This window comes from Acomys minous (genome assembly GCF_964271855.1).
Source record: "Acomys minous genome assembly, chromosome: 13".
In the NCBI taxonomy this organism is placed as follows: Eukaryota; Metazoa; Chordata; class Mammalia; order Rodentia; family Muridae; genus Acomys; species Acomys minous.
This window is the reverse complement of record NC_140495.1, coordinates 32,774,524-32,801,257: the sequence shown is the minus strand read 5'-3', so window position 1 is coordinate 32,801,257 and position 26,734 is coordinate 32,774,524. Positions and strand designations below refer to the sequence as shown.

The 26,734-nt window shown below is 44.2% G+C and overlaps 1 protein-coding gene across 4 annotated transcripts in view; it reads left to right on the top strand.

Annotated features, from left to right (window-relative positions):
* Positions 1-26,734, top strand: part of MTHFS (methenyltetrahydrofolate synthetase) — a 164,047-nt gene that overhangs the window by 8,721 nt on the left and 128,592 nt on the right. For 2 of the 4 annotated variants that reach the window (XM_084753436.1, XM_084753437.1), the window contains one exon: positions 18,502-20,200. The exons of the other annotated variants lie outside the window; for them this stretch is intronic. In XM_084753436.1, coding sequence (XP_084609562.1) covers positions 18,502-18,734 — 233 coding nt within the window. In that variant the 3' untranslated portion in view covers positions 18,735-20,200. Of the gene's footprint in view, positions 1-18,501; positions 20,201-26,734 lie in introns of those variants that run through there. 4 annotated transcript variants of the gene reach the window in all.

The window sequence follows — 26,734 nt, the reverse complement described above, 5'->3', positions numbered from 1 at the left end:
TTGTAATCATCCAATTATCACATTTTACTGGATTTTGTCTTTGCAATATAGTTTTGTGTGCGCTGCATGTGTGTGGTTTGTGTATGGTGTGCACAGGTGTGTGTACCCATGTGTGGGAATAGAAGCCAAGGGAGGGTGTTGGGCGTCCTGCTCTGTCACTCTCTACCTTACTGCTTTGAAACAGGCTCACTCACTGAGCCTGGAGTTAGGTGGCGGCCACCAAGTACCAATGCTTCCTCCTGTTTCTTCCACTTAGTAATGCTGGACCACAGGCACAGCCACGGCAGGCTTTTTACGTGACTGCTAGGGATTTGCGACCTGGTCCTTGTGCTTAGGCAGCAAGCATTCTTAGCTACTCCGACACTTCTCCGGCGGCACTTTGTAAAATTTTGACAAACTGCATCTAACCCCAACAATCCTTTGTCTTCAGTTTTTTTGTCTCTTTACATCTCTTCCCCTCGAATGCATTTCAGACTGGTTCCTGACCATATTAATTTCCCTCAAATGCCTTTTTAATGCAGCTCACACATCTGTTAGGTCTTTTCCTGCACACTGCAATGATCGCTGTTTCTGGCTGGCGGTGCTTCCTGCTGATCTGTTGTGGCCAAAAACCAGGCCTTTGGATACCTCCTTGCAAAGTTTCAGGCCTCTGCTTCTCCCCCACTCTATCCCCTACCCCTGTGTAGTTCTTCTTCTTCTCCCACAGTGCTCTGCTGGAGGACAGCATTTTACAACAGTTGACAATGAGGGGGATTCAGGCTACCCCCCCCCCCCCGCCCTCCACCTTTGCTCCATTAAAGAGACAAGCAATAGCGAAAGCAGAAAAAAAAAATTCCTCCTCCAACTGGCACTAGGCTTATGCCTTTCCCCCAGGCAGCATGATATTACTAGGGAAATATCAATTCCTGAGGCATGAGTGTCTCACTAGTCTGACAGCCACAGGATGTCTCTCTTAAGAATATCTTCACTCCTGCCAGATGGCTAGAGCTTGTTTGAGTCAAGGTGACTTAAGGCAACATGGCTCTTTCTGTGTCCTAGGGTACACTGAGGTCGTTGCTAGGTCCCAGATCAGATAAAGACAGTACCCTGGCTATCTCTCCTTTTTTTTACAGGACAAACAAATGTGTTAATTATTAGAGTGAAAGCCTGGGATGGTTCCTAGGCCCCAGGGCCAGGCCAGAGTGTCACAGCTACAGCCCTCTCAGCCAGTTTGTGGGAACTCAGGGACACTGTCGCTCAGATGACTGTCATATGTCAAGATAAGTTTTGGTTTTGGTATAGTTTTTACTAGGCAAACAAGTAGGTTGCTAAAGATCTCACATGGTTTGGTGTTTCAGTGTGATTTGTGCCAGCTCTTTTCTTACAGGAAGTGTGTGTTTCAAACCTCTAACCACATCTCCTTTGCGAAACAGAGACGTCACTCAGTTTTCACTTGAACCTTTGAAATTGATTGTCTTAGCTAAAAGTAAATCAAATCAGCTGTCGTTTTCACGTGTGTTTTAGCACATTTCTCTGTTGTGATGGGTCTTAGGGTGGCTTCCTTCTCTGGACCAAAGAGAAACTTTCCTTTAGATTTGGGTATTTCAGAAAGCAGAGCAGATCCTGACTGTCCTTGGACAGTCTCCCCCGAATTACAATGACTTAGCTGACCCCAGAGAGGTTAAGTGACTTTTTAGAGGACACACACAGGTAGTTAATGAGAATAGGGAGGCCCTTCAATTCCCTAGTTTTCCACTCTAGTGCCACCCCAATTAGGCAATGAGGCCTCATGTAGCCCAGGCTGGCCTAGAGCTCACTATGTAGCTGAGGATGACTTCAAATATACTCTCCTCCTGCCTCTACCATCCAGATTTTTGAATTACAGGCATCTGCCAGCACGCCCAGTTTATGTAGTGCTGGACTTCAAACTGGGCGACTTGTGTACTAGGTAAGCACTTGCCAACAGTTATATCCCCAGACTGAGCCTGGCGCCCCTCTGTGCCCCTTGAACTACTATTGTTCGTTGAGAGTGCTAGGCTGCCTGCATTTTCCTTGTCTCTGATGCTGTTCCATTAGCACCATCATTCATGGGACAGGTACCCCTGGTGATCATATTTAAGGGGTCAGTGGGACGTGCCCTCCTTCCCCGGAACAGCTTGTACAGAGTCCCATGTATCTAAATCCACACTGCTCACAAATTAAGCTGTTTCTGTAGTCATTTTGTTCCCAACTATGCACAGGGAAGGCAGCTTTGGCTTTTAATTCGAGTAGTGAGTGCACTCATGATAGGTTTCCCTGGGTCTGTTCCAGAATGTTCTATTTTATCTTTTGTAGCAGCGACCGGGGAATACATCCTGATTCTCCCAAGTGATAATTTACTTCTAGTTAACTCCCAGTGCAATGAGATTAAAAGGTCTTCCCTTTAGGGACTGTGGTCAGTCCTTGCCAAGCTGGGTTAGCCTGTGGAATGTATGCAGGCTCTGTGACTTACTGAATGTGCTATTGAACACTTCCTTGTTAAAGAACTAATCCAGGTGATTTAAAACTCTCTCTGTAGATCCTGAAGCTCTTAGAATGATTTCCCTATTCCTTTCTTATTAGCTGTGACTGCAACATTAAAATACCTATTAAGTTTAGGTTTCTGTATTCATTCCATTCATAGAAGCCCCAGATTATTTTTTAAGTTTAAATTAAAAAGCAAATCAGTTATAATGTATTATAGTATTTTTTTTTCCAGGAGCTAGAGCAGCAGTTCTCAACCTGTGCGTTGTGACCCCTTTGTGGGTCAAATATCCCTTTCACAGGGATTAACTAAGACCATCAAAAAAAAAAAAACCCAACCATGGATATTTATATCACGACTCATAAAAAAATAGCACCATTACGTTATGAACTTGCAACGAAATAATTTTATGCCTGGCAGTCTCCACACCATGAGGAACTATATTAAAGGACAGCAGCATTAGGAAAGTTAAGGACCGCTGCCCTAGAGTAAGAGAATACTGGCACAAATACTTTAGAACTTTTGGAGTTTACTAAAACTTCCTTTGTAGGTTAATATGCTTGAGCATTGCAGTTTTGTTAGTAATGACATCGAACTATAAGGAACAGAAATCAAATGAAATCCAGTTTTAAAGGAGGAAGAGGCTTATTTAGTACTTGTTTCTAAGCAATGAAAATCGAATGGCGTGGCATGTGAATGCTTTTATGTTTTATGGTTTAGTGGCATGCCTTTCTGTTTAAGGATGATGACTGTGGGCTGCCATTTTCTTGACATTTCTGCAGATGCAGCCATCACATCTGTAAGTGAGCGGGGAGGAAACCATAGCTGGTGGCAGTGGTTGAACGTTAGCCATTCCTACTGCAAGAAACTTTTCTGGAATCCATTACATCCATTGGCTTCAACTACAACAAAACCTACACATAAGGGAAATGAGCACTTTATTTCTCTTATGCTGATTATAGTTTGGTATTGATCAGTAGATAACAGTTCCTGTCAGCTAGAGTTCTGTAGACTTGCACAATACTCTGTGGTTTTTCTGTCTATGGGACAAAGTAAGCTCGATAGCTGTTTATTCAGGTGAATTTCATCACTTGGCTTGGATATCACCTAAACTGGCAGCAGCTGGAGGAGGAGGAAGACAGCCCTGTTCTGGCTCAGCCTGGGCCTTCCTTCTCAGTGATTTCCACTACACCAAAGCCCGTATTCTTGACTTTACCACAGAAAAGAGTCATAAGACAGTTTACAACAGAGTTGGGGCTCATTAAGAAAAGGTTTTAATATACATTTAAGCACTGGTATTGAAAGAGTGGGATGGAGAGGGAGACAGGGACAAACATACTCACTGAGGACAAAGACAGCATACACCCAGGTGTATACGTGGGCGTTCTGGTGAAGAGTTGCCCTTAAGCATCTTAGGATAGCTATGTAAACATCCTGGCGACTTTTAAAGGTACACTGTTCTGTGTTAGAGAGATAGCTTGGCAGTTAAGAGCAGGCACTACTCTTGTAGAAGAGCTGAGTTCACTTTCTGGTACCCATATCAGATAGCTCCAGCTTCAGAAGATCCAGCTCTCCCTTCGGGCCTACACAGGCATCTGTAGTCACGTGTGTGCATACCCACACATAACCAAGAGTAAGAAAAATAAATATTTAAAATTAAATTTCAATTTTCAAAGAGTCTAAAGAGTAACTAAAGATGCTTTGGTATATTTGTTCTCCTGTCAGAAACATTTTTTTTTTTTTGTAAATAAGATGTAATCATCAGGATTACTAGCTGATAAAATAAAAACAAAGGGTCAAGAGAATTTTCAGCATAGTGTCCTCCCTGTGTCCATGTGCCTACAAACTTGCTTCTGCACATTTCCCTTAGTGTATTGTTAAGTGCATTTAAGGCAGTTTGTACTTGTTGTTATTGTATATGGATTTTTTTTCCTTTTTTATTAAATGGATATAGGTACTGTATTTTTCGGACTATGAGGCTCATCTGACCATAAGACATACCCAGTTTTTAGAGCGGTAAAACAAGAAAAACAGTACAAACAGCAATCAGACCATAAGGTGCACCTTAATTGGGGGAGGGAGGTTGGGGGGGTAGTATGTCTTATGGTCTGAAAAATACTGTATGTCCAGAGTGAGTGAATGAGTGGGGGGGCGGGGCAGGGGGCAGGGCCTGGAACTCATCACTCTTTTTATCCCAGCCTCCCAGGGCTGCAGTTACACGCACGCCACCACAGCTACTTACTTAAATATATTTTCAAGTGGTTCTGTTGTGTAGAAAAGCCCAACGGTATAAACTCAAATTTTCACAGAGCATCAGGCGTCTCTGAAAGACTTTCAAAATTATTATAATCTTAAATTATTTAAACTTGGTGAAAACAAACATTGAAGCTTTGGCTTTGTGAAAAGCGTTTATCTTGATGAACTATTTTCAAAGTGCGGTGTGCAAACTGGACTTTGCAAGGCTGTTCCTTAGATGAATTGCATACTTTTCTCCGAGTCCAGCAGAGGACAGTGTCCCACGGATGTATTATTCTACAGCAGTGCCTTCGTCCACAGTCTCCACATCTATATGTCCCTTGGTCATTTAATAGCCCTGTCGGGGCCATTGAAGTGGGGGAGGGGTCAACTGGAGACCATCCAAGTCAACCTTTTACCTGTCGGTCAGAGAATGGGCCTCTGTGGGAAACGATTTATCAAAGTCACTCGGAGAAGAGTGAAGCCAAGCCAAGTGTTTTTGTTTCTAAGACTTCCCATTTTCAGAGACTGACTAAAAATAGGTACCAAAATCATGGAGAGCGAAAACGTAAAATCCAGAGCAGATGCCCCACTTTGGAGGAAAAAAGAGGCAAGTACTATAACATTCATTTGGGTATACAGATGGCAACCAGTTCAGTCATGATGTGTAAGATGTGAGATTCGTCAACTGTATGATCAGGTGGAACTGTCTGAAAACAGCTGGTTGAATGTGGAATTACTGGAGGTGAAAATGACCTTTTAAAACCATTCTGTGCTTCATCTGACCGCAGGGCTCATGTGACACCACTAGGCACTTGTCTGAAACCAGTAGAGTAACTCCCACATTCTCCCTGCTCAGAGCCTTATCCGTGTTATCAGAGCAAAATAATACAAACTATTTAGGTCCCCCTGTGTTGAAAAATACTATCCGAGGACTCTATTATCTTTCTAAATAACTGCATGGAGTAATATAATAAGCAAACTATGTTCTTTTTCTTCTATATTATGGCCAGAGACAAACCAGGGAAAAGAAAGGGTCACTTAGAAACAGTCATAGAGAGCATAATATCTACTTTAAGGGAACAGCTTATCTTTAACCAGCCCACTCCGCCTTTTCAAATATGTGAAGTAATGAAAGACATGTGATTGCTGGGCTCCAGAACATTCTCCCTCAGCATGTGAAGAGCTCCTGCTGTACCCCTGTTGACACCCACGTTCCTTGCAGGGGAACTCCTGTAAGCTCCTGCTTCTGAAGTCTTGAAAGACCTTTAAGGGAGTCAGTTGTCTGGTTGGATACAAGTTACTGGGTTCTGTTTACAAACCAGTAGTTAGCCAGTGGCTACCTTCTCTTGAGTCTTTCTTCATAGTGATCCAAGGCTGTGTGGCTTAACACTACATTTTCATAAGGAATGAGGGTGCTTGTGTGGCAATATGTTAATGTAGTGTTTTTATATGCCAGGAGAGATTTTAGACTGTTTTTCTCTAGTCTCAAAGATGCTTCTCATGGCCTTCTCTATCTTGCAGTGGAGTTTATTTTTCTTGGGGATTCATTTTGGCCGTTAGCCAGGGATGTTCCCATGACTTTCCTGTCAGGATGCCTATGGGCTTCACTGGTTCTATCTATGGAATTTAGTCGGTTTCTCTCCTAGCCACTGGAAGCCTCTCAGCATGGTCCATGTATATGCCTCTGCTGCCTTGTTTTCCAGAGGCAGCCGTCTCTGTCCCCAAACACATACCAGGCTCCCCAAATCTTATTGCTTATTTCATTTGGATGTTACGAGCCATTCCTGCCCCTCTCCCAGATCCTTGGAAATTCTATTCTTCCAGCAGCCACTTCCTTGCTGTCATTTTCCCAGATTTAACCCCTTTGTCAGTGGGGTACAATTACCTCCTTTCTGCTTATTGCTTTGGCACTTACTTCGCTCCATCTCTGTTACAGTTTAGGCGTCTCCTTACCCTCAACTTCTTGGGTGTGGTTTTAGCTTAGTACGTTGTTAGTCCTTGTTGGTACATACCTGTCTGATGCTCTTTATAGGCCCTTGGATGGGGCTAACATTATATTTATCAAGTTATTCATAATAGCTATTTATTGACCAGATTGCATTGACTTTCTGCTAGAGTGTAAAGCTCTGGAAACCCCTCCTCCCTTTTTTCCCCCTGATTACTCTTTCCTGTCACACTGATTTTATGGTGAATTAAGAGTTTCCAAGATGAATTTTTTTTTTACCCACCAGAAAAAGACATATTGAAGCAGATTACAAGGCATGCTGGAGTGAAAAAAAGGCATGGGAAAAGACATTATATGGAGCTAGGTGATACTGCATCACACCTCTGGCTTACTTTATCTTAGGTTTTGCAGCAGTACAAGTTGCTCCTGTGGCACACGGCTCATGTCCGGTGAGCTCTGAGGCCTTCTATACGTGTGAGAGGAGAGTAAAAGCAGAGGAAGTACACTGTGAGTTTAGTTACATTTGCTGAACCACACAGACTCCCGGGCTTTCAAGTGCCTGTTAAACATTTGGATAAAGCACATGATGGAAGCCAGCGAGCAATTTCCATTTTGCCAAATGGTTAAGGCTGAGGAAATGGGCAGCGCTGCAACTGGTTAGGATTGTTTGTAGACGGACGAGGTCATCATGGACAAAGTAAGATGGATAACGAGAGCTCCAGAGGCACCAGTACTTGCACCTCAGAAAGATGCTCTTCATTACTCTAGAGTGGTGGTCCTCACCCTTCCTAATACAACTGTGATCCTCACGTTGTGGGGACCCCAGCCTTACAATTATCTTCCTGCTACTTCAGGACCATAATTTTGTTACTTTTATGAATTATAATGCAAATATCTGTATTTTCCAATGGTTTTAGGTGACCCCTGTACAAAGATCTTTGATTCCCCCCTAGGCCCTGAAAGGGGTGGTGGCCCACAGTTTGAGAATCACTGCTCTTAGAGTAAGCCACATTTTGATTAATTCATTAATGATGCTGGTGGCTTTGCACATGCCAAGGAACCCCTCTCCCAGCCAGACCCTCAGCCTTTGTCTTCTTTCTTGTGCTACCTCTCCTATCATATTGGTTCCTCTTGACTATTGTAAAGAAGGATCTAGTATAAAGTCCACATCACTGCCCTCCTGAGACACTCAGTCAGCTGTGTTAAGCCCTTCTGATGTTGAGCAACAGGTGCCTCAAGATTTCCAGCGGGGGACCTGAAACCGCCCACTGAAGGATGATTCCTCCACCCCCAGTGGTGAGGCAACCATGGTTTTTCTTTGTTCTTGTGAGTGTGACTGCTTTAGAATTGCACCCGTGGGCTTCTACAGTATTTGTCTTTCTGTGGTTCTCTAATTTATTTCTTAATTGTGTCACACAGAAAAAGTTATTCCTAAAGTTCTCAGAATCATTAGCTTAGATTCTAAGTACATCTCAGAAATCAAAGTTTCTACATTCCAGGCTTCCCCCTCCCACCCACCCCCCCGCCCCTGCCTGGCTTGGCTTGATTTTTTAGAAAATAACATAGCCAAAGGTTACTCAGGTTAGAGAAAAAGCATAGGAAAATCTTTCATTTCTTCCCACTTTGATTGACCTGTTTGGGGTCGTCTGAATATGAATGGCAGGAAATCTTTCCCAAATTCAGTGCCAAAATAATATGTAGAAATGCCATTTGGATTGAGATAATACTGTTTCTGTATATTTTTTCACTGAAAACAATTTAATCTCCCCCTTCCATAATATTTATTTTAGTCAGTATCCTCTAAGATAGGACGGACTGAAGTATAGATTTTCTCTGCCCTTAAGGCAGGGGCCGACAGCCTTTTCTGTGAAAGAGCAGAAAGTGAACATTTGGGGTTCAGTGGCTGGTACTGCATCCATTTCAGGGGCTGACTCTTCTACTTGAGTAGCAAAGTAAAGCATGGCTGGGTTCCAGTGAAACTTACAGCCACATTTGGCTGGTAGACTGTGGGTTGCAAACTCATGTAGTTAAAGAATTGGGGGCTGGGGAGATGGCTCAGTGGGTAAGAGTGTTTGCTGCTGGAGTTCAAACCCCCAGCATCCAAGCAAAAAGCCAGGCCTGCTATCCCTGTGCTGTGAGATGTGGGGACCATAAGTTTCCTGGTGCTTGATCCTTCCTCAAGAGACTAAAGCAGAGCATGATAGAGCATAGATGTCCTTCTTTGGCCTCCATGTGGCTGTATTAATGCATATCTACACACACACACACACACACACACACACACACACACACACATACACACGACTATTGATACACATCTACACATGCATAGATACATGCACATACACATACACACTGCATACATGTAACTCACCCACATGGAATTGGTCCATCTTGTCCCATGTTGGTTCTTGGCACCTAATTTAGTATTTTTCATATATAGTTACAATGGTTGTTCATAGGGATAGCAGTGATAGTCATTGCATCTAATACGATAGTGTCAGATTACTGTTACCTGTTACCTTAGCATTTGAGGCATATATTCTGGATAAAGTGTTGGCCAAGATAGAATTAAAAATTTTAAGGGCTTAAGAAAATAGCTAACATTTTTAAGTATGTCTCCATGTGAAGACTAGTAATATTTTAGAGCATATATACATACAATCATGCATTCATTTACCAAAAGAAAATAGCAGTGCTCTGTTTTTATGTTAACGCTTCTTGGGAAAGTGTGGAGAAAGCATCTATTTACCCCCGATGCACTAACAACACCCAAAGGGAGGATCCCATGCTAGTCCAACCTGGTGAACCAGTGAATTTGTTTGTTGGGCATGTTTATAGGGACATGGGGGGGGGGGCTACTGACAGGAGAGTGGGTGGCCGCAAATGGCTGCATCACAGCACAGTCTCACTCTATCATGGAGTCCGACTTTCAGTTAACAGTCTTCTTTGTATACCCTGTAGCATCGCCCAAGAGCACTCGCGGCTGTTAGTGGGAAGGAGTGATGGCTGGAGTCCCGGCTGAGGACCCTCCATGGTCCTCCTTCGCCTCCTTCTACTGAGGGTGTCCATAGCTCCGTTACCATTTCTGTAGAGCTAGCTTTCACTGTATTTTTGTTCTTACTTTGTTACTATGACTAAGGGCCAAAGTCATCTCTACTTGCTACTCCATTAAAGCACTTGGACAGTCATTTCATGTCCAGATAAAACAAACAAATCCAGCAGTGTTTGATCATAAAGATGAGATAAAGTAAAAACTAAAAATAACCCAAGCCTCCATGCTCAGAAGTAACCACTGATAACCATGTTTAAATATTGCTGGGTCTGTTTGTTCACTTCCACTAGACTCACAGCCCTTTTCACTTTTCACTTGCTAAAAGCCCTCCAAGGGTGACTTTGTGGACATAGGAGAGACTGAGGGATGATACAGAGTCAGCTGGAAGGCTAACTCTCTGCACCCCAGAGCGGCACCCAAACCTGCCCAGCATCCCTTCTAGCTGCCTTTCTGCTGAACTTAGGCATGCTCTCCCTCTTCCCCCCCCCCCCCCCCCGCAGGTCTGTGCCTGGCCAGTGCTCCCTACTGCAAGTTCTTTAACTGGTCCCTTCATTGGATTTTTTCCCCTTTTCTTAGCTTGTGTGCCATCTGTCCACACCGTGGCCCAAGCTTGACGAGTATGGATGCGGCATTCAGTGCTCCCGAGCCAGCTTCTGTGGCAGATTTACTAGAATATTCTTTGTCCGCCTTAGCTTCCAGCAAGTAGCTCCCATGTTCCTCTGTGCTGGAGTCTCAGCATCACTGGCTATAAGAATTCATCAAATTGCATCATCTCTTTGAGTCTTGATTTTCCTGTTTGGAAAAAGCAGATGATAATGTATCTTGTGGGGTTTGTGGTCAGGTGACTTGAGGATGTGTCTGTGAAGTGGACAGCACAGCTGAAAGCAAGCATCAAGTATTGATGCCATTGTTCCTGCTTTCCTTATAAATGGACACTTCGCAGAGGGTCCTTTGTAAAAGGGAAAGTGGTTTGTAGTCAGAATGCTTTTCCATCACACCTGTATAGAGCCACCATTTTAAAGAGCCTGCAAGGCTCATGCTCTGCTCCTGCCTGGGGCATCTCTTGTGGATGCCTCCTGGCTGCACATTTATATCTGACAGCAGGTGGCAGTAGAGAGCTAGGTTTGCTCTTGGAAAGGGCTTGTGCAGATGAGAAGGAAAAAAAATCTAAATAACTTTTAAGAGAAAACACTCAGAACTGACAGAGAGTGGGCATTTTCATATCCATAAGAGAAGCCTTCATTTACTAAACATCTTGCCGGGTTTTCACAGGCTTCCTTTATGTATTTACTTAGCCATTCTGTAATGTTGGTAGTATGTGTCCCATCTTAAGAAAAAGCTGGCTGCCGGGCACAGTGGCACATGCTTGTAATCCCAGCACTGGGGGAGTCAGAGGCAGGTAGATCTCTATGAGTTCGAGACCCAGTCTCGTCTACAGAGCAAGTCCAGGACAGTCAAGCCTGGTCTTGAAAAACCAGCAGCAGCAGCAGCAGCAGCAGCAGCAGCAGCAGCAGCAGCAAAAGCAGCAGCAGCAGGCTTTTAAGGAAAGCCTCGGTTACTTAGAAACTTCTTAGCTACTTGTGGTTGTTGTGGGATATAAACCCAGCAGTCCATCTGGAAGCCAGGAGACTTGGCTGATTGCTCAATCTTCTTCTGGGCTCTTGCTTTCACACAGAAGGTTGACATTTAAGAGACTTAATACATTTCTGGTTCTGCGCATCATGTGATAAAAATTAACAAATAGTATGAAAGTGTAGGGTCCCCTCCTCACCTAGGCCCTTGTGTCCCTCAATTCTTCATCTCAGAGGCTGCCACTTTTCTGTGGATCCTTCCTGAGACAGATTCATAGGAATGCGCAGATGCCAAAGAAAGAAGAGTGACTGTCTTCCCAGGCCGTCTGAGGTATCCCTAGGTTCCTGGGCTAGGCTAGAGGCCTCTGTGGGGGAAATATGCAGCAGTCAGTACTATATGCACTGCAACGTTCTTCTGTGTTTCAGCTTTGCCCAGAAGAATCTCAGTTCCCGTCTCCACACTGACTGTAGAAGAGGGTGAGGGCACAGAGGGGCATCAGGGTTTACGTGAGAGAGGTGATTTGTCAGAGACACAGACATTCTTCACATCAAGCCTACATGTAAGGGACAAATGACAAAACCGGGAGAAGGCAGGCATCGCGTAAATGACCCATAACGGGTAATGGCTCTAATGGCCCAAGGATTTTGAGCTGGGGAGCCGTCCCAACCCTCACGTCTGCTTCTGCACCCAGGAGTCTTTTCTTGCTTAAGAAATAGCCTCCATTTCTACCACCATCCACATGTCCCTGGTCTAATTCTTTGTTCAGGGATGCAAACCCCTGAAAATCTGAGTTGGCACCTTCTGGATTTCAATCCAGTCTGTCTCTAACTACTTCTTCCATTTAAACAGTGTTCATGGTATTAAATAAAGCCTCACATTCATAATATACTTAGTTCTGAGTGTAAGGCGTGGAAGGACTGTCTCATGCTTTGATACCCATGGTGTCAGCAGAGCGCCCCCTGGGACCCAGGACTGCATGTTACCTGCTGTTGTGTGCTTGGCCTCTACTGACGAATGTTGATTCTGCATTTTGATGCAAACAGTGGTGTCTGTGTCAAAGCAAGATTTTCATATTAACTGTGCAGAAATGAGCAGTTAGGGGTTATCCCGTGTTTACATGTGTAATCTATACTGAGATTCTATACTGAGATTCTCAGTGGTCAATACATGTTAAGACAGAGTGAAAATGCATTTATGATGTAATATTTTAATTACCTGCCTCCATTAGGTGATTTCATTGATTAATTATTTGTGGGTTTACATGTTTCTCTTAAATTTTATTACATTTGTGTGTGTGTGTGTGTGTGTGTGTGTGTGTGTGTGTGTAAGTGTTGCATGTTTGTGGAGTCAGAGGACAATTTTGGGGGAGTCAGTTCTCTCCTTCTACGACGTGACTTGGTGGCCAGCACCTTTAACCACGAAACTATCTTGCTGGTCCAGAAAAAAAAATTATTTTCTCAAGACCATTTATACACATAATCAAAAGTTGATGTGTCTTGTGGTAACACATAAGTGGCTTTGCTCATTACCTCGGGTGCTTTGCATTCTTTTACTGTGAGGAGCAAGCATCGTACGTCAGCCTGCTCTGACAGCCATGATGCATTCAAGGTATTGATTTCTGAGTCTGTCACAAGAGTTGTCCCGAGTTCCCGGCCCTGTGTTTTCTTTTGGCATTTCAGATCTTCTGTGCCATGGAAGCTTGTCTGATGGACGTGTCTGAGTCTCTGCGGTCACTTGTGTGACCTGAGGAGTAGCGTGCAGCCGTGAAGTTGACATTCAGTATTAATACCTCAGGGACACTTTACATCATAATGTGCTTATTCGTTCAAGGTTTCAGGTGAAGGCGGCTTTGATTGATGTTTTGTGGTTAATACATGGTAGTGCTGAGATTCCAACCCAGCAGCCTGTCTAGAAGCCTGCACAGTCCGTCTCTCAGTAAAATGGTGTGGACTGAAGTCTTTCCTCCACAAAAAAAGCCTCATTTGTGCTAAGAATTCTACAAAGCTGAGAGTGTATCTGGTTTTGGAGAGTTGGAATGCTGCTGTTCTATAACAAAATTATTCCGCGTTATCTTCATTCACTGCCCAGCTCTGTGTTATACTCAGCATCCTTGCCTGGTGAACTCCTTTGTGATGTACTAACAAACCACTAGCCTGCACCAATGCAAAGGCTGAGAGTGTCACCAGATGCCACTGAAAGGTATAGCCGTGGTCTTCTGCTTTTCTGTCACTGGTCTCTGCGATGTTCCCACCGTGAATTTCAAGAATGCCTTGACTTGACTTTCTTTTGTTCTGTTCACTATAAAAAGATCACGAAACTGTTACTCCCCTGAAACACGGTATTTGAAATAACATGAATCCATGTTCCTGGGTCATGATCACTAATATTTGGCTTTAGAATAATTTATTCCTTATTTCCTTTGAGGTGAGAGCTCTGTTTTTGCACTGACTGTAGCCGCTAAAGTAGTTGCCCGGTAGCTGTGTTTCTTCCTTCCCTTTGCTCAGCCGTACTTGTACCTGCTAACAGTGGGGACAGTGGAGATTTTGAGTCTTGACCCTTCGAGGTCTCAAGTAACCCAGGATGACCTTGAGCTCTATAAATCCAAGGACGACTGAATTCCTGGTCCTCCTGCCGGAACTAGAGGCTGGGATCGCGTACATGGTTCTCTGTGCCTGTTTCCAGGCAGTGTTGAAGATCAAACAGGGCTTTGCACAGTGGGTAAACTTTCTGCAACCAAGTGGCATTCTCAGATGCGTGTTTTTAAACAAGGGAGAGTCAAGGCGAAAACCTGTATTTAGGAAGTGGGATAATCAGCTGGTCTTCCGGGAGGAATGGTCAATTCAGAATCGCAAGATGAGGATTCTGGCCCTAGTACAGAGGGGCGAGTGCACTGAGTCATAGTCATGAAGTTTCTGAAGAAGAGTGTATGGAAAGTGTGACTGAGAAATGCAAGATAGAAAGAGTTAAAGAGAGGAGCGCGCTAAGAACTGAGCCTGTCGAGCGGAGGGCTGTGTGTGTCTCCTGGGCTCCACCACTTATTTTCAGCATCAGGGCAGAGACAGTCCAGTGGCTGAATTGGTTCCATCCTAAAGACTCTGTCTCAGGATTCTGAGTTCAGGATGTCATCAGAGACATCTGTTGCCATCTTCCTGAAAAATGATGTTCCTAAGGGTGAGCTAAGACCTCAGAACCAGGGTGAGTAGAAGCATGTGTAAAATCCCCTTTTATTTTCTCCCAAAGCCCATTTCCCAGGGTTCCTTTGGCTGACTTGACTCCTCCCTGCCTGTAAGAGATAGGGTTCTTATTCTTGCTCCCTCTGACTCCATCTTGTTCTTGTTGCGGAAGCTCTTTCTGTATTTCATGACCCTGTTGGAGCAACTGCAGCCTGTGGGTCAATTAAGTAAGCACAGCCAGCTATCCATGTATGTATTGCCTATTTTGCTTTCACAGTACAAAACTTACGTACCCCTTCACCCTTTACAGAACACAAAAGTCACCACACATAACTCCGGTTCCTCCCCTGCACTTTCCTAGTTTTCTTGCTTCCTCTTCGGCTGAGCCCTGGGGAAGGAAGAATGCAGAAGTCAGTTCTCAGGGAAGACTGGAGTCCGGAGGTCTGCTCCATGTCAGTGGGGGCTCCAGAGGAACTTTACCCCTTTCACCCCCAGCTAAACGGTGCCTCATATTTCTTAATTCAGAGGAGACAGTCTCATAATCAATGCGATCACCATAGACGGTACTTAACCGTAGAGTTCATAAGCACTATCTAATGTAATGTTCGTGACAGCAGGTGACCAAGCCGATTTGCAGGTGGTAATGTTGAAGCACAGACCGCCCTGCCAGAACAATACCCAATAAAAGGGGAAAAGAAAGACTGAAAACAAACACAGAGTATAAGGCTGGGGCAGTTTTCCAAAGCTTAGCCTTACAGGTTTGGATGCAAGAAAGCTACGAAACTACCCCTCCCCTGCACCAAAAAGAAACATAATAAACTATGACCGTGCAGAAGAACTGAGTGACCCCGGGGACCTCAGCCTGAAGGTCCTATTGCAATCCTGCTGAGTGGAGCTCTTTGGATGTCCTAGCCACAGTCTACTCCATCCAGGCCTATGAGGCAAGAGGATACAGGGTTAGATGAAATGAGGGCTGTGGTGGACACTGTGCTTAACGGCACCATCCTCTGTTAATGAGCTGTTGGTGACTGCACATGGGGCCACGCTGGAAGAAGAGGTGGGAAGAAGGAAGGCTCTTTTGTTTCTCCTACTGTGAGGTACGTTAGGGTGTGGCCAGCGTCAAATGCTAGTGTGTGTGGCATGGGAAGGTTGGTAAGCCCAGGCCTGAGTTACTTGTCCCACTGATTTCTTCACCTAAATTTAGGTGTACGGAAAGGAGGCATCCAGAAGTAGTGTTAATGGAAGTGTGAAGATTCCCAGAGACAGAGAGAGGGTGTGTGTGTGTGTGTGTGTGTGTGTGTGTGTGTGTGTGTGTGTGTGTGTGTGTGTGTGTATCTCAAGTGGGGGAAGAGGAGAGAAGAGAAGAAAGGATGGTGGCAAGGCACAGCAAGAAGTTTAGGGGTAACAACAGATGGATGAAGTCAGAAAAACACTCAGATTTACCAAATGGCAGAAGTGGGAACATGGTAGAAAGGACTTCCTAAGCAACTGCAGGAACCGGCACCGCAGTCAAGTCCACAAATAGTAAATGGGAGGTGGGTAGGGGTGATCTTGTGTGCAGGGACTCTAAAGCCAGCACCCCACGTAAAATGCCAGGACACTTGAAGGGCAGTTTCAGATCCTAGAGTGACCCAACAGTCCAAAGGCCATTCTCACTTCTGCTGTTGAGTGTCACGTCTAACTAGTGGCCAGGTGAGGATAGACCTACTCATTTTGTCTCATAGTGTTATTTACTTCTTTAATCCAAATCTATGTGCCTTAGAGTTGTAAAGTAGGGGGGGGGTTGTCATGCCAGGATTGATCCATCTGAAGATAATGTGCTCACCTTTCAGGGTTTTCGTGCTCTAGAAGTCTATTAAAAATCAAGCATGAAGGATGACTTGGAAAAAATTATGGCCTGCAAGGAAACTTGCTGTCCAGCCGAGTTGACAGAGACATATACACTCAGCTGTACTTGATGGACTCCCGAGAGAACAGCCGACTGAGCACAGTGAGGGGCAGGAGCAGTGGCAGTACACTTGCTTCCAGCTTGGGGGCTAAGAATGGCTTTTCTTGCCTGTTTTCTTCTTTTGTCCCTCCACCAGCCGATATGTGGTCACTCCAAAATGCTCCCTTCTCTCTTGAGAAGTTGACACTGATGGATCTTCCAGCTATTCTGTGACCATCACTTTTTGTGGCTTTGCCTTTATATTTTATTTTTCATTGTGTTAACTAGTATGCCAATGAGATGCAACCTTTTAAAATTTTGGGTGTAGTGTACATTTGCTTGGGCTATAAACACATATAACGGACGTCCAGACCATTTCCATCCTGCATGGCTGAGGTGCTGTGCTTATCAAACAGTGTCTTCCTCTAGCCCCTAGCAAATGACATTCTACTTTCTCTTTATAAAAGTTTTGCCATTCGGTATACCTAATATAAGTGGAATCATATAGTGCCTGAGGTTATATGATTTCTTTTTTCATTTAGCGTAGTGTCCTCATGGTTCGTCCCTGTCCAGTATTTTCTTCTATTTTGTGGCATGTTAATAGTTTACCATATGTATGTGCTATGGTTTTTGTTTTGTGTTTGTTTTGACCAGTTGCTACTCTGGTGGAGGTCTAGGCTAGTCAGCCTCTTGGCTACGGTATACAATTCTACAGTGAAAATGAAAATGAAAAGATCTGCTGAGATCCCAACTTTCATTCTTTTGGATGAGTACCTAGGAGAAGGGTTATTAGATGTTATGGTAGTACTACTTTTAATTTTCTAAAAAACCTGCATGCCATTGTCCTCCCATTTTGATGTTCTCTGCTAGTGCTGGAGAGAACTTGCTACGTGCCTGTCTGTTGTTGTGCCTGTACCCGAATCTTCCTTCCCCAACAACTGCAACTGCTCCTGCCCCTTCCTCAGGGCACTGCTCCTGCTAATCTTCTTTCGGTTTCTAGGATATAAATGGACTCCTGACATGTTCTTTAAAAACCATGTCAAGTCAAAATACCCCATGACTCATGTGTGGACAAATTTTATTTTAACTGAACTGCCATCTCCTGAAGGTGGGGGCACCTTTTCATGCCGTGGAGAGGCAGCAATCATAGAAAATGGATGTGTGTCACAGGTTTAAAAGACAGTTGCTCTAGAAACATAAAAAGGACACTAGGGGAGCAGGGTCCAAGTATACAGGACACTCTCCATTCCTATAGAGATAAATGAATGTGACAGAAACAGAGAGGAAAAGTCAGTGACACCACCTCTTTCCCCTCCTACCCGACCCCCACCCCATAAGAAGGTCTTGGGAAAGACAGGCAAGCGTAGAGGGTTGGATCTGACCACAGCTAAGCTCTTCAGCGTGGCATGTTGGCAGGTAGGGTGAGCAGGTGCATGTCAGGAACAGGAAGTGTGTTCATTTTATAGGAAGTCAGCCACTTCTTGAAATAGGGGCCAATCTAGCTGGCTTTCGGAACAATTCTCCCTCTGGCGCCTTGTGCTGGAGAGTCCTTGGTTTCCAGCCGTGGTCGGCCTTGCCAGCAGTGCTGTCTGAGTGGTTAGCCCACACCTAAGCCGGAAGTCAGAGCCTACCCTTATCTGTCCACGGGAGGGAAAGGAAGAGGTGTGGCTCTTATGGACTGCATGGTGCTCTTAGGAGACGTGAAAATAACTGCATCCTTTCTGCCTTCCCTTCCCGTCTCCTGGCCTTCCATTTGCCATTCCCCAGGTTCTGGCTCCCACACTGGACAGGAGTGTATAATCTGCTGCATGTTGGACTTAAAGGAAGTTCTCAGGCTCTGCCCACGGAGCGTCCTCTAAGTGGTGTGGATGAGGCCGGAACCCGCCATTCCTATAGGGGCACACCAAGGAACTGCTCAAGGATGGGCGCAGGACTAACAGTGTTGCTGACGAATGATCTCTCCCTTTGTCCAACTTGATGATTTTTTTTTCCCGCAGTTTCTTTTTAAAAAATGAGGAAAAGGATTGATGTTATTAAAACTAAACCTCGCACGCTATCCTGAAGTTATAGTAACCATTGGTATTCCAAATACATTTCTGTTTCTCACAGGCGGACTGGACCTCATCTTCCTTCCGGGTCTCGGGTTTGACAAAGACGGCAACCGGCTGGGGCGGGGCAAGGGCTATTACGACACCTACCTGAAGCGCTGCATGCAGCATCAGGAAGTGAAGCCCTACACCTTGGCTTTGGCCTTCAAAGAGCAGATCTGTCCCCGGGTCCCCGTGGATGAGCACGACATGCGGGTAGATGAAGTCCTCTATGAAGATGCCCCAGCGTCCTAAGTCACACTGTGACCTGAGAGCCACACTCACTGCTTTGTGCCAGCGTGAAGAAAAGATGTGCATTTTCCTCTTGTCAAAAAACGAGTCCCAGTGGCCCATTAAAGTGAATATGGATTGTGTGTCTTAGTTAAGTATAAAATATCTAACATAAAATCATCTTTAGAAATCAGTAGGAGTGTGAAGACTAGGATATTGGTTCAAATAGAGGCAGAAGCCGTATGGTCTTCAGCTTAGCTTCCTGGTGTTTGTTAAGATGGTAACGTTGACCTTTCTGCTTTGCAGGTTAACATAAATATGTGTGAGTATTAGAGAGACATAGAAATTGGGGGATGAGTGAAGGCTCTGTTTCTTAATGTCCAGTCATAGGCCTGATTGCTGTGGCATATGGAGAGTCAGCTGTTATTAATTGATTTATATTTTATCTGTACCAAGTGCTGCCAGGAATATTATTATGCCACCTAGTCATGGCTTCATTTACTCACCTTGAAGTCCTGTGTGTGACACGTTATAGCTTTGCATGGTGAATAGATGGAAACCTTCTGTGGTTACATACTTCGATTCAGTCGATTGGTCTCTGGCCCTTAGGCCTTTCAGATCTAATAGAAGGAGTCATTTCTGGAAGCTGCCATGTGCTGGATGGGCATTGCCAGATGGCCTCACAGCCAGGGAGGGATACTTTTGTTGTAGGGAGGAAGATTTGGTTATCACAAGACGCTCAGGGGTCTTCCTGGACATGACTGCTTGCTTGGTTCCACCCGCAGCCTGTCACCAGCCCCTGCTGGCATCGCCTCCGGGATGCCTTCTACATCTGTTCGCTCCTTCCTGCCACCTTGCCTCTATTTCCTTCAAGCCTCAGCATCTCTCAGCTGAAGTAGGTGGGCTTTGTGCTCAGCTTCTTTTGCCTCCAGTTTATTTCAGGTTTGATCTGATGAGACCCGAGTCTAATGTGGTCACTCCTGATGTGACTGCAGTGTTTTGGAGACTTGGTAACAGCTAGACGCCTTCCACTGTGGAAGAAATATCTTCTTGTAAGGGGCCTCCTACCCTTCTTTGGACATCTTCCCTCTCTCCTCCTGTATTGTCTTTCTGTGCATGCTGTGAGTATCACAGGTCCTCTGCCCTGTGCAAGCAAGCTTTCCTTTGCCTTGGTGCTATCTTCTTCATCCTGGGAACTGCTGTGCATCTCCAGGCTGTGCCCCTGCTTTGCTTCTTCCAAGAGGTCTTCCATGGCTCCCCACTGTCACTTCCAGTTTCTCTTTCCTTGCTGTGGCTCTCGCCCTATTTATCACATTGTCCAACAGAGCAGTTACGAGTGTCCGTGTCTGTCCCCTTCCTGAGGCTAAAAGTTCTAAAGAGCTTCTTGTATTCAGTAGGTAACTGGTGCAAAGTGCTTGATGGTATGTTTTAAAAGTAAACAGAAAGCATGTGGAAGTATTTCAATTAAAAATACGTCTTCTTTTACATAATATGTACTTTGATAGTTTGTGCACAAAATTTAAAAAATACTTTAAAAACACCAATTTGGCTAACAGTGGATCTGCATAAGTTAAGATATACAATGAGAAATGAGAGGCAAATATAATTCCTACAAGCTGTGTGGCATTATTATACTTATTAATCTTGTACAGTGTTATTTCAGCAGCAAGGTTAAGGTAAATGTTACTGTAGCTGACATGACTACTGGTGTGAAATAGTTAAATCATAAAATAACTGAACTGCTGCAGTCCTGGAAAGCTTTGCTTTCTTGACCTATGGTTTATCACCATCATCATCATCATCATCATCATCATCATCATCATCATCATCATCTGGTTTTTTGAGACAAGGTTTCTTTATATGGCCTTGGCTGTCCTGGACTCACTTTGTAGACCAGGCTTGCCTCGAGCTCACAGATCTCTGCCTGTCTCTGCCTCCCTGAGTGCTGGGCCTATGTTATTCTTGTAACAAAGGGGAACATGTAAGAGCCAGGTGTACTTGGAAAAATGACTGGCCAGAAATTCCTGGGTACCCAAGATTCAGAAAAGCCAAAAGCTACTGGATCTCTCCCTGTAGAGATTAATCTTGTAAACTTGGCAGGATGTAGAATTACCATGGAAACACATCCCTGGGTGTGTTTATAAGGGTGTTTTCAGAAAGGTTAAACTAAACAGCAAAGACTCACCCAGAATGTGTGGTAATTCCATCTCATGGGGTGGTATCACTGACTGAGTGAGAAGGGAAAATGAGTTGAACACTTACACGCATTGCTCTCTGCTTCTGGCTGTGGGTGCCTTATGTTCGTAATGCCTTAGTGGACTGCTTATTGCCAAAATAAATACTTCCTTAAGTTGCTTCTTATCAAATATTTTGATAACAACAAGCATAGTAACTAAGATGCACCCCTAAAAGGACAGCTGTTCCTGTGTGGCCAACCATGCACTGCGGTATTCCTGCTGAAATTATTGGAAAGAAGAACACCCCCCACCTCACCTGACCCCCACCCCCCTGATGATGTAGAGTATGATGATACTGTGGGTGTGATTAGGGCATCTATGATCTAGGGCGTGAGCACCATAGTGTAGTACGTCATGTATTATGGTTTGAGTCTGAAATGCCCCAACAGGTTCATGTTTTGACCAGTTGTCCCCAGGGATGGCATCATTTCTGCCTTTGGAGGTAGAGCCTAGCTGGCAGAGGTAGGCCATGGGCGCAGGGGGGTGGGGGGTCGGTGGTTAGATCTGCCCTGGCTCCTCTCTGACTTCCTGCCTCCTGTCTGCTGTGATGAAGCCCCCACTACTCTGAGTGACACTTGGGTGGCGTGCCGTCATGAACTGAAGTCCTCTGAAACTGTGAGCCCGAACAAATCAGTCCTTTCTTGGTTTGCTTTTGACTTATATTCTGTCACAGCAATGCAAAAGTACTGAGTACATACTCTATGAATTAAGAGGGGCTCAGGAGAAGGGGCAATCTAGGTAGGGAAGGACTAGCAACCACATACTGACCGAACCACTAAGGAAAGGAAGTGGAGGCAGAGCCACGCCCAGTAGCCTACTTCTGCACTAGGCTCCACCTCCTAAGGCTCCACTCAGTCCTGAAGAGCTGAAAACACCAGAAGCACAAATAGGTGTAATGACCTATGTTTTCCAGAACTGTATTTAATCTAACTGAGACTAAACTATATGAAATACTAGTCTATAACAGTGGTTAAGAAGAAATTCACATTTAATCCCAGTGTCTCCCCACCTAAAAGGACTGTATGGAGACATGGGTGACTTCATGCAGAAATTCAGTTCCTGGCCCTAGATTTTGAAATGTTGTTTCTATATGGGAGTGGAGATGGCATGACGGGGAGTACATATATGTTTCTTATAGGGATTTCTCAAGTTCAGTTGCCCACACTGTGTTTGCTAGGTGTGTGTTCAATGCCTCCACTAGCCTATAGCTTCTCTCTGAGGAATTCATAGTCATGTCAAGGCCCACTAGAGACTGCAGCACAAAATAAACGGTGATCAATTCCTGATAAGGGAGTGGATGCCTTCGATGGTGTGCAGCCTCTGGTTTCACGTGCTGGGTTTTATGGTGGTTGCTATTCACTGTTGTGATTTTGCTCACTCAGCATCGCCACAGGCTTGGATTGTCCCAGCACGAGTGCTCTGGTACTCCGTGGGTGCTACACAGGCCAGTCCATGTCTGTGAGTTGAGTTGGCTGTGTTCTTCTTCCTTGTTGTTAATTTCCTTTTTTGCATAGTTTTCTAGTCATCTTCCTATGCCTGGGAGGTTTTAGACCTTCCACCCATGGGCATTTATTCTACATAAATGTTTCTTTTTATGTTGAAAAGCAAATGTGCCTCTAAATAATAAAACGCATTATAATACCTGCATACCAAAAGGGTATGGCAATACTGAAAGAAAGTGTATAAAGTTTGTATGTTTTAGAAAGGGATAGAATGAATTCACATGTGCAACTGCCCTGTTGTGCTAGAAAACACTGTTTTCTTGAAGTCACGCACCACCTCTGGTTCTTACAATTCTCTGTCCCTTCTTCCTCAAAGACTCCTCAGCCTTAGGGGTAGGGGTATTATAAACATTTAAGTCTGAGCACTTAGCAGTCTCTTACTCTTTGCACATTGGCCAGTTGTGAGTCTCTGTTAATTTCCTTCTGCTGCAAGAAGAAGCTTCTCCGGGGAGAGCTGGCTATGGGCTGTGACTATAGCAGTAAATCATTAGGGGTTATTTTAATACGATGTCCACTTAGTGCACTTATTAGTATAGATGCTCTGCTAGGCCTACACTCTAGCTAGCCACAGGTTCTTGGCCCTGAGAAGGAATAATAACTTCAGCACGGGTTCCAGCTCATTTAGTAGGTCTTGAATCTTACTCTAAGGGATATTTTGTTTGTTTGTTGGTTGGTTGGTTTTGCTTTTCCAGACAGGATTTCTGTGTAGCTCTGGCTGTCCTGGAACTCACTCTGTAGACCAGGCTGGCCTCGAACTCATAGAGATCCTGCCTCTGTCTCCCATGTGCTGGGATTAAAGGCATGCGCTGCTACTGCTTGGCTGCTCTAAGCAGTTTTGTTTTAGTTTTGTTGTTGTTTTGGTGCTTTTGAGAATTTCATAAAGTATATTTTTTTATCAAAATCGGCCCAGCTTCTCCTCCTGACTCCTCCCAGATCTACTCTTAGCTTCCTACGCACCCCCAAATTCATGTCCTCTTATGTATTCATTTTAAAATATCCTATGAGTACAGTTTGTGTTTTTTGTCCATATACTCCCAGGTGTGGAATTAGCCATTGGAGTGTAACTGACCTGCCAGAAGCTACACCCCTGAAAACTTACATACAAGTGACATTATACAGACTCGACAGGTTATATTTAGAAAATATATTATATGTATACATATACATATGTATATACATATGTTATATAAAACGTGCATTTAATAACAATGAAAAAAGAGCCCATGAGCTTGAAGGCAGGAAGGGTTATATGGGAAGGTTTAGAGAGAGGAAAGGGAAAGGAGAAATGTGATGAAATGACAATATCAAAATTAAAAACAACACAAAAAGAATCCTGACTCTCCTTTCCCTAGAAGCCACTAACGGTAGCTCCTCAGTCAGGGGTGGAGGCTCATGGGTCCTCTTCCCTCTCCAGGTTGACTGGCTTGATCGTGTGCAGTCACCCATGGCTGCTGTGAGTGTGAGTGCAGCTGTCCTGTCACCTCCAGAAGACACTGTCGCTCTGATCCTCTCTGACTTCTGGCTCTTAAATCTTGCTCTCTTCTGCAATGGTCCCTGGGCTTTGGGGAGAAGTTGTGATATAGAAACAGATGGCTGAGCACTCTACTGAGTCTCATTCTCCACACTTCGACCAGTTGGGAATTACGTCATCTATTGCACCAACTTCCCTCATGAGGTCGTGTGTGTGTGTGAGTGTGTGTGTGTGTGTGTACCATGCACCTCCGGAGGCCAGAAGAGAGCTTCAGATCCCCTGGAGTTGACTTTGCAGGTGGCTGTTGAGCTGCTTAATTTAAGTTAGTGGGCATTGAAGTTGGATCCTCCGAGAGAGCAGAAACGGCTCTTAAATTGTTGAGCCATCTCTCTGGTTTTGAATTTTTAAGACAGATTACATACTACTGGACTGGAACGTTCCAGAATAGACCTGATGGCCACCGATTTCTTGTAGTCTTCTTGCCTTTGCTTCTAAGTGTTGGGATTACAGATGTGTGCCACAGAAGTCTAATTAAATTATAGGAGTTGTGTAACTGAGTTTAGGGAACACACACACACACACACACACACTTTGGCAAAAGTAAAAGTTTTTTAATATGCAAGGACTGGAAATTAATTTAAAATCAAACATATTTTGGACTCTAGCCTTTTTCAGCAGTGCCCACCCATGTTGTATCACAGGACTTTGTCACAACCTTGGTTCTGAACACAAAAGGTGCACTTCACACTGTGCATACCATCACACTAGTCAGTGCCAGTGACTGCTGTGTGCCAAAACCTCAGCTTGGAGAGCAATGTGTGTTATGAATTCTAGTGTTTTTACTATTATTATACATACAAAGTTTTCTACTCTCATAGAAACATAGTAGTAAAGGAGAACAAAGGATTTAATATTTTCTTTCCTACCATCATTCCTAAGTATCTAAGCATTAAACTAGTATATTATTGGGTGGGATTTTGTTAAGATATTTGATTTTAAAAATTGTTGTATGAGTTGCTGACTTAACTCTCATTTAAAAAAAATACTTAATTGAATTTTGGCTTGGGATTAGGACAGAATTTCCAGCAGTTTCTAAAATGCCCTACACATTTCTACCACGTTGCACTACATATTCATGTGAAATGGAAGTGTGGGTACTGACAATCATAAAGTCAAAATACTGATCAACTTTGTCAAGTGTTGAAGACACTCCATGTCTGCACTATCAAATAGTCAGCAAAGACTCCGTTCCTCATGTAAAGTAAATGACTGCATCTCTCGTTCATCAGCTTTAAGAGTTGTTACAGTTGCAGAGGGACAACAAATAGGACCAGGCGGAAGTAGGTGCCTCAACACTAACGTGGTCAGTTGTAGTTGCCACGTTTGTGATTATGTTTTTTACTGACTTCTAAATAGCCGGTATCCATTTCCTTATGTGGATCTGCCATTCTTACATCAATCAGATGTCGCCCGTCTTCCTTTTCTTCTTCCTTCCTCCCTTCCTTCTTCTCCTCCTCCTCCTTCCCCTCCCCCCTTCCTTCCTTCTTCTTTCTCACTATGGATCCCTGGCTACTCTAGACCTCACTATGTAGACCAGGCTGGTCTTGAACTCACAGATCCACCTGCTTCTGTCTGCTGGAATTAAAGGTGACTCATTTACATTGTTAAAGAGTAAGTTCACAGCTTATTGGAAAAAAATTTTTAAAGGCATTAAGCCCAGTTTGAATAATATGCTTGCACTTGTGTAAATATGAAAGTGTGTGGGTATCACATGGATTTTGCAGTTCGATTACACAATAAAGTCATGGCAAATAATCATCTTCAGCGTACCCTGTTGCTGCCCCTCCCTCCCTCCCTCCCTCCCTCCCTCTTTTTCTTCCTTTCTTCCTTACTACGGTGCCTCACCCCTCCCCTCCTTTCTCTCCTGTCTATTCCTTCTACCTGCTATAGATCAGGCTCGGGGCCTCCTATATGCTAGGCCGATGTTCTGCCTGGGAGCCACGCCCTCAATCACAAGTCCTCTTCACAAAGTAGTCTTCATCTCTTGTCTTCAATGAAACATAGCCGTTTACACGGAAGATTCAAAATCAATATAATTATATTTTGAAAATATGTGCTTCCATAGCAATTTTCCAGTTACCATTATAGTCTATAAAGGCCAGGATTTTTCAACATGCCACAAAGAGTTGTAACTATTTTACTTATTTTAAAATGTGATTTTATAAAATCCACATCAGTGAAGCTTGCCTCGTATGGAGCATTTCTTACCTGTAAGTTATGTGTTAGTCCTTTGTAAAAGGAACTTTATTCACGCGTTCAATTGTTGTCTCAGAGGGTTACTGGCTCTCTGTTAACCTAGACCTAGTCCAGAAAGCTTCTAGCCTCTGTATAATCTAACCTAGGCCTAGAATATTTTCCAACTCTACAATTTACTGCTTAATAAGCATACCCTTTCTTGTTCTTTCTGAGCTCATAGCTGGCTGATTCAATTCAGCTGTTCTGGCTCAAACTCCTTTCGCAGCTGACTTAGTCAAACTGGCTTTTCTCTCAGTCTCTGAATTGCTCTGCTTGGCCTCAGACTAACTCCAGCAGTCTGCTCTAATCTCTTGGCTCCATCTCATTTTCTGACTCATTGGTTTTCACCTGAGTTCTCTCTCTTCAACCCCTCTCTCTATTACTGTCCCGATAAAACTGCCTCTCCTCTCTCTATCTCTCTGCATTGTCCCTTAAGTAGCTTCCCTTTCCTCTCTCTTCTTCTGAGAGTTGGGCGTATCCTATTCTATCAAATCTTTCTCTGATTCGTCACTCTTTCTG